The following is an 8,429-nucleotide window of genomic DNA, read 5'->3' as shown; positions in this document are numbered from 1 at the left end:
TAGTATAAAAACATTTAAGCAAGCATCTTGGGGAAATTTTAAGTCATTCCGAGTTTTCACAAGTTTTGAGCAAAAATTGCATCGAGAACAGGTTTTGTTCGGGCCCCCAAAAAATGACTTATTACTATGTTTTATTCTGTGCTAATGCATTAGAAATATTTGCAATTGTAAAAAGATGCTAAGATAATAGACTTATAAATTGCCAAAAGGGAAAAAAATTATATTTTCCGGAATATTCTTTAGAGCCCTCGAAGCCCTCTTCACCTCGGGGTTCAGCTAGCTTCTTGGCCTCGACCTCAAGTCTTTTTTCCTCCTCGATATTGGTAGATAGGTCGAAACCTCGGGCATGGATCTCTTCGAGTGTCTCCCTCCGGGATAGCCACCTCACGTACTCATCAGTAGTCTTCAGGCAGGCCTCGACTGCTTCAACATCGGCTTTTTATTGGGCCACCATCTCATCGGCATCGGCCAAGGTTACTTCCAGCCTGGACCTCGTTATTTTGAGCTCCTTGCCAAGGGTATCCCGTTAAGCGATGGCCGAGCCTAGTTGTTCTTGGAGGTCCTCAATTTGTTTAGCCCGTGCATTGGCCTTTTCCTTCACCACCCAAAGCTAAATTTCCACCGAAGATAGCTTGGCCTGTGCGTTCTCCTTCTCCGAGGCCAGCAAGTCCATCTTGTTTTTCCACCCACCGTCCATTACTTGGATCTCGTCCATCTTCTTGCGGAGTTGGTTGATCTGGTTGATCTTCTGCTGGATCTGTGAAGTATAGTTGTTAGCCTCTACGACTGGACCTTTTTTTATAACTTCAAAAACCTTTACCTTTTCCACTAAGTCGGCGTGCTCCTACCTTAAGGCCGATGCTTTTTTTCTGAGCTGCTTCCAGCTCGGCCTGAAGGTTCTTGGCGACCCTCTCTTGCTGCTCGCTAAGAAGCTTGTACATGTCCCCTTTTTGGGCAAGCTCCTTGATCTCGAGCTCGTGTTGATTGACCTCAACCCGGTACTGAAGGAAACTCTCATGGTGAAGTACCGAGGCTTGCAAAAGGGCAAACAACGTGAGAAGCATCAAACATAGATAACAATAGATAGATGGAAGGAAGCCATGTCCTACCCAGTTCAGTGCATGTTGTGCCTCATTGAAAAGGCATGGCACGTTCACCTCATTCATTTTTCCTGGTCCTCCTTGGTCACCAGGCATCGGAGGTAGCTATCTACCCCCACAGGGAGCAGACAAAACCCGAGCATCTTCCGGGACTTTCAGTATAATCGATCTCTTACGACCGGGGTCCACACTCAGAGCGGGGAACTGATTGATCAATTTTGGGCTCGAGCTCGGCCCTCCAGCTTATGAGGAAGTGTCTTTCTTCGGAACTTCCTGGTCGCCCAGCCCGGAGAAGTCTTCCAAAGCAAACGAGTCCACACTATCGAAAAAGAAGTGAAGGGGATCTTCCGCACCTTGGACCCCTCGTTGGACATTTCCTTTCTCTCTTGGGACTCCTAAAGCATAGACTCAGTGTAAGAGGGCATCCTCGAGATCTCAATTACACTGGACCCTTCTTTTGGAGAGAAACTGGCATCCTGGGAAGTTTTACCCCGGGTATCCATGTCGGTCTTTTGAGTTTGAGGGTGGTCGATCTCACGAGTCTCCCCCTCGGATGCATCCGAGTCCCCAGGATAGGTCGTCCCATGGGTAAAAAAAATAGATTCATCCTCCGGCTCGTCCCTAAGCCGGAAAAGGGAGTCGGAGTCCAACACCCGGGAACTGGAGCCCTTCCTGGGCTTGCAGAGCACCCGTTTTTTTGGTTTCTTCACCTTAGAGCCCGGGGAGCCCGAGGGTTTTCTCTTCTTCTTCTTTTTTCCCTCTGTGGAAGCAGCGGAGGGATCAACGGACGGGGACATATCCTCATCCCCTTCTGAAGTCCTAAGTTCGGCGGTCTTAGGAAAACCTGCAATAACAAAAAGGGAAGAAGAGTTAGTATAATGAAAGGTAGAAACGTAGTATTGGCTACTCAAAAAGAGGCCTTACCATGAGAACGAGCCGCCCATCGGCCCTTCGAAAGTCCTCTCCATATGCGCTCAAAGTACGACACCTAAGTACAAATTCCCTCGATCCATTCCTTTAACTAGGGAATCGCATTCGGAACCCGAGCAACAGTTGTACAACCATAAGCATGAATGAGAAGATAGGAATAGAAGAAAAAGAATTTTGATGTTTGAAGAGAGATTGCACTTACGAGACGCATTCCACTTCTCAGGGAATGGCATGTATTCAGGGGAGGGGATCAGATCCTCAGTTTTCATTTGGACAAAGTGTCCCTACCAACCCCGGTCTCGATCTTCGTCGATACTCAAAAAGGAGGCCTTGCTGTCCTAGCGAGTAAGCTTGATTAGTCCCCCTCGGAACATTCAGGGACTGTATAATCGGAGCAGGTGGTCGATCGTGAATCGACGAGACTCGGTCTTATTCACGAAATAGCGGAGGAGGGTCACGATCCTCCATAATGATGGATGGATTTGCCCGAGGCACATCTCGTACCTCTTGCTAAAGTCTAGAACGATCGGGTCCATCGGGCCCAGTATGAAGGGATAAGTGTAAACACTTAAGTACCCCTCCATATGGGTAGTAACAACGTCCTCGGGCCCGGGGACTACTACGTTCTTGCCTTCCAAATTGCAGTCCTTACGAACTATGGGAAGAATATCTACAATCACGAAACATATGTATCTCGAGACTCCTTCACCCGGTCCTGTTTGCGCTAAGGCTTCTCGACTTTAAAGTCATCTGCAATTGAACTGGCCCCGGGGATGAACGCTATCAAGGGAGGCTCATTGGCCTATTCGTTAGCAACCACAATAGGGGAAGCCGTTTCGAGGGCGACCACTTCAGGGGCAACCACTTCAGTACCAACGGCCGATTGAGAAGATGAAGAGGCAACTTCTTGAGGAACGGTTTTCGATATTTTGGCCATTGTCATCTGGGGGGTGTTTGAAAATTTGAGGAAAGAATGCAAAGTTTTAAAAAAATGGGTTTTGAAGATGAAGAACAGAATATGAAGATTTGAAGAAAATTTGGGCAGAAATCTGGAGATTACTATGGAAATTGAAGAACAAGGATGAAGATATGAAGGTTTGATGATGGATGGAAAGCTCGAAGGTAGTGATTTAGTCAAAAAGTAGAAAAAGAACAAAGGGAGGAAGATTTTATAGGGAAACAACCGATGCTTCACATTTGGGGCCAACCTTCGGATGAGCAACACGTGTATGAAGTCAGAACGACGCGACTAACGGGACGTTTCGGCTCCCTCATTGTAACGTACAGAGGAAGGAACCAGAGTCATCTGTCGTTTCTCATCATTTTGGCAAGCCTACTCTTTGAGAAACGAGGGGACTATCTGTATATAGGTAAAATCGAACCCACTAAGCTTTCTGGGTTCCCGGTGAGGAAAACAAAGCAGGGACGTGACCATAAGGAATCAGAATCAGGGCGAGGATCCTCTCGTATCGGGGCTCGAGCAAAACACCTGCCCTCGGGGGCATCGGGACCACGTTCCCCGAGACTGGTTCGAGCCTCAAGACTTCGAAGAGCATTACCAGATAACCGCACACGACTAACAAAGGGCCGTGATGTCCGTGCCTAACTGGATATCACGACGTGAATCTCGGCTCGTATCGGCAGAAAATCAGTGATTAGCAAAATGAAAGATTTTTACCTTTCTTAGGATTGTACTTAGGGTAAAACTCTCCTACTATATAAAGGGGAGGCTTATTATTCATCAGACACATTGTAACACATATGTCAAGGCAATTTACTTTAATTCTCTTTGTTATTCAAAGTTCTTATTTTTGTTCTAAAGTTCTTCACAAGTGCTAGCTCGGAATCGAAGGCAGGTTCCTCATTGAGCTATTAACCGAGCCCGGGATCATTCTTATCATTGGTTTGGCTATTTATTACGTCTTTCATTTGCTTAATTTAACGTCATTAATCACTTGTATTGAATTAATCCACGTATCCTTAAAACCATATATAAATTCAATTGTTATCCGTTTTTAAGGGTAAACATATCTAATTCGTTCAATTTGCAATTCGTGGTTGTCGAGTGATGACCTCATAAGACCAAGCAAGAGGAGCAAGCAGTGGAAAGGAACAAATTGTTTGAAGTAAAAGATTCACTGATTATTTCTTTTATTTTTGCAAAACTTGTGGCAAAGGACTCCTCACTTTGAATTTCATTACAAGCGAAGGGGCATAATCAGAAATTCAAAGAACATTAGACGCTCTTAGCAATATTAATAAATTATACAATGTAAGAAAAACACAAAAAATTAATGAAGAAAACAAATTAAAGAGGATTAACACTTAGGAAGATCAGCAGGTGGAGGAGGAAGCTTCTGTTTGCGGCCTTTTCCATCCATTACAATCCAAGCCATTTTCAATCCCCAGCTTGTGTGAACTTCAAGGTGACAATGCATAAACCACACTCCTATATATAAGACATTCAAATTTCACATAAAAAATTTAACTAATTTCTTCTTCCTCTTCTTTTAAAAATTTCACGTGTAGAGGACCAACATTCTAGTTAGTTCATGAAAAATGAGTTTAGCTTTTAAGTTTTATATATGGACGATGCAATATAATTTGTACACAAACATGTCAAGCGCATTGGATTTATTGTGGATGTTCCTGCGGGAAAGGCTATGCTAGGGCGTGTGATCGATGCCTCGCGGAATTGGAATCCAAATATAACATCCTGACTTTACTTATTTTATGTAAAGAATTCTATCTTTCGGCGAGTCTTTTTCTACTTAGAAATGTTTTTTTCTTTTCTTTTTCTTGATGAGGAAACCACATAAAAGAAAATTAAAACAACTACTGATCAGAATAGCACAATTAAGAATTAACAGGATCTTGACTAGAATTAACAACTATTCATCAGAATAGCGTAATTAAGAATTAAAAAAGGTACCTGGATTGTCGGCAAGGAAGCGAATGGCGACCCAGCCACCAGCTGGCACACCAACAGTGTTCCTTTCAGCAGGGTCAACGAGGTTGAAATTAACAGGATCTTGACTAGGATTGTAATTTCCAAATCCTTGACCAACAACAAAGAAATTGAACCCATGAAGATGAAGAGGGTGACTTTCAGCACCAAGAATACTAGTGTCTTGTAAAACCAACTCCACTCTAGTGTTATAAGAAAGCACTACAACTTTTGTGCCACTTGTCACAAATATATTGGTTGGTGGGTTGCCTGTGTAATTAAATTTGAATGTTGGGTTGGCTGGAAAATCAGTAGTATAAACACCATTTGATTGGTTGAAAAAGTGAGCTTGAAGTAATGCTATATTTGGCTGAACAAAGGAGACATTATTAATAGATGCTGCAAATTTCGTATTATTTGGTCCTTGACATGTTTGGTTCTGAGGACATGGATGTAATCCTAGTCCAACAGTGAAAAAAAATCGACTATCAATATTTTTTGGAACATTAGCTGGGAATTTTGCATTTGCTAGACTTTTGATTTTCTTGCTAAAATTTGTAACAAAATTTGTGTCATTGAAAATAGGGAGTGTAGGTCTTAATACAGGAAATTTGTTACTTTTTTTGGTGGAGGGTTGATTTTCATATTCCAAGATTGCGGTGGTTGTTGTATTGTCGAAGGCGGCGGGACCGGAGGAGTAAGGCCGCGCCGCCATGAGAAAGGTGGCGTTAGGGTGGTGAGTCATGGTTTTTAGTAGGAGATTTGTAGTTTGTCCTGGAGTTATTAAAATTATATTTGTCTTAAATGGTTTTATATAAACTGCATCAACTTCTACAACAGTAAGGGTGTGGTTAGCTATACTGAAGAATAGCTCATCATCGAGTGCAGCATTGATTAATCTCAATAGATATGTTTTCCCAGGTTTCACTTTCAATCTGAATGTATCTGCAACATGAAAATCTGAGTTACTTTTTCATGCAGCTAAAAATCAGACCAAGTGATGGTCACGCGAAGAGATTACATTATTACAACTAGAAACAAGATAAATGGTATGTATAATAATTCCAACTTTTTAAATATAATTAGACATATTTAGAAAATGAAGGGAACCTTGGAGCAACGGTAAAATTGTCTCCGTGGTGACCTATAGGTCACGGGTTCAAGCAGTACAAACAGTCACTAATGCTTGTATTAGCGTAGGCTTTTTACATCCACACCTCTTGTGGTGCGGCCTTCCCTCATGCCCGTGTGAACACGGAATGCCTTGTGCATTAGGTGCCCTTTTTAAGTATATTTTGAAAATATGTACAATATTATGGTCAAAGAAATCCTCGAATAGTAACAATGTTCAGAGGCGGAGCTAGCCTATGAGGTGCGCGTTCGGCCGAACTTAGTCACTTTTGCTTAAACGGTACTGAATTTGTACAAGAAAATTAATTAAATATGTATAAATATTTAATTACGAACCCAGCAACTAAGACGAGTTATGAATCCGTAATAAATTTAGAACCCATAAGTTTCAAATCTTGGCTCCACTTATGACAATGTCATATAATTAATTAAAGTTAAACAAGACAGAGTACTATTTTTATTTACTTTTAGTGGAGCAATTGTAGAAAAGTCCAGGAAGACCGTTGATAGTATGAGCATCCGAAATATTTGGAGCTCCACCAGTTTGGAGGGCTTGATTGATATTTGTTTCTGTATCGTCATTCCACCATTCACCTATAATCCAAACACAAGGAAGACACATAAAATTTTACTATCCTAACAATAAGCTAATCATGAAAATATATAGATCTATGTTGTCCTGACTCTTCAAAAGTATTGTGCGTGTCATGAGTTCCACCAAAATTAGTTTGGTTCTTTTGAAAGATCTGATACAGATACGACAATAGTTTTGGAGAGTTTGAGCAACACAAATATATATATAAAATCAAGTTGTGTACCAAAAATGATAGGAACTTCTTTAAAGGGTTGAGGAAAAGGATAAGCGACGCCTTTCTTGGGAAGGATAACAATAGCTCCATAGACTGTAACTCTCAGCCATGAGATGTGAGCATGCCAAAACAATGTTCCCCTTTGCCCAGTAATAGTGAAATTGTATACATAGTTTTGGCCCGTTTGGATAGGGCATTGTGTAATATAAGCTGGTCCATCTGCCCATGCGCTTCTTAGTTGTCTCACTCCATGCCTGTCATGCATTTCACATATTATATGATAATTACACAATTACTTGTACAACATATCAAACAATGTACACTGACAGCGTAAAAAAACAGTACAGTGCACAATGCATCCCACGTTCACCTAGGGTCCAGGGAAAGACCGCACCCCAAGCAGAGGCGGACCCACGATCTTACGCGACGGGAGCACAGTATTCTGCTCAATCAGTGCACCCTAAAGGCTTTTAGTACTCAAGGTACCAAGCGCTTTAAATTAACTATTTTCAAGGTATACACATATACATATACAAGATTTCTGTCAAAGCTTACAGGGTCCGGTGACCCCCCACTATAACACATAGGTCTGTTTCTGACCCCAAGAGGTGTGATGTAGACAGTCTATCCTAATGCAAGCATTAGTAACTGCTTCCACGGCTCAAACCCGTGACCTGTAAATCACACTGATAGTGTAATAGTCAAAATTAACTTGTCATGAATATTAATGTTACATACCAGTGAATAGAGATATTGTACTGAACATGATTAACAACTTTGATGAGAAGTCTGTCTCCTTCCCTAGTAGTGATTGTAGGTCCTGGTAACTGGCCATTGACTGTCACAATACTCTTTGTTTGACACAATCTTGTAACATTTTTCATTTGAATCTGTAGTAACATATGAAGTGTAAAATAAAATAAAATAAAAATAAACAACAAAATATAAAGAATATGAAAAGTGATAGGGCACTATTATGTACATTAAACTTGTATTGTCTGGTCATTCGGCCTGCATGCTTTGCAAGTGCTAGCTTATGATCAGCTAATGCCCAGAAAGTTATAATAAGTAAAAACAAAGAACTCTTCAGAAAAAATGACACCATCTTCAAATATTTTGATTTTGTTTTTCTTGGTGAGGATTTAATGTGTTGAAATCTGAACTCTTTTGGATGGTGATGAAGATGCAAGTGAAATGGGAAGAGCGTTTATATATAATGTATGTAAGGGTTTGGTCAAAAGGTTACTTATAGGAGGTGATTATCACTCATACTGACCTGCTTAATATAATTAGGCTGTTGGTCCAACCAAACTTTTGAGTAATTTTAAATTCTGATTATTTTCTTAATCATATTGATTACGTTTAAATATCCAGTAAAGTTTCTGTATTTCCATATATACTGCTCATATGTGCGAGTTTTCTTATTCATTTTATGAAACTCCAGAAAATATTTAAGGCTCGTTACTTTCTTTCTTTTTTGGTTTATATTAATTTCGCGTGAATTAAAATACA

The 8,429-nt window shown here is 40.9% G+C and overlaps 1 protein-coding gene across 1 annotated transcript; it reads right to left on the bottom strand.

The window, feature by feature from the left end:
• Positions 1–4,147: 4,147 nt before the first annotated feature.
• Positions 4,148–8,097, bottom strand: LOC104097198 (laccase-4-like). Its single transcript, XM_009603738.4, has 6 exons — positions 7,900–8,097; positions 7,656–7,807; positions 6,927–7,171; positions 6,574–6,702; positions 4,963–5,922; positions 4,148–4,479 (listed from the first exon to the last, which is right to left on the bottom strand). The coding sequence occupies exons 1-6, from the start codon at positions 8,020–8,022 to the stop codon at positions 4,349–4,351; spliced, it is 1,740 nt and encodes a 579-aa protein (XP_009602033.1). The 5' UTR covers positions 8,023–8,097; the 3' UTR covers positions 4,148–4,348.
• Between the last annotated feature and the right edge of the window lie 332 nt (positions 8,098–8,429).

Source organism: Nicotiana tomentosiformis, chromosome 2 (genome assembly GCF_000390325.3).
Source record: "Nicotiana tomentosiformis chromosome 2, ASM39032v3, whole genome shotgun sequence".
NCBI lineage: Eukaryota > Viridiplantae > Streptophyta > Magnoliopsida > Solanales > Solanaceae > Nicotiana > Nicotiana tomentosiformis.
Note: the sequence above shows the minus strand (reverse complement) of the source record. Positions and strands in the feature narration are given on the sequence as shown.

Bases quoted from the DNA above. Each gene is read 5' to 3' on its own strand.
- LOC104097198 (XM_009603738.4), bottom strand. From the start codon at position 8,022: ATGGTGTCATTTTTTCTGAAGAGTTCTTTGTTTTTACTTATTATAACT. The intron at 7,172-7,655 runs GTATGTAACATT...AATGCATGACAG, and splicing joins TACAATATCTCTATTCACTG to GCATGGAGTGAGACAACTAA. The intron at 4,480-4,962 runs GTACCTTTTTTA...TCTTATATATAG, and splicing joins CTTCCTTGCCGACAATCCAG to GAGTGTGGTTTATGCATTGT.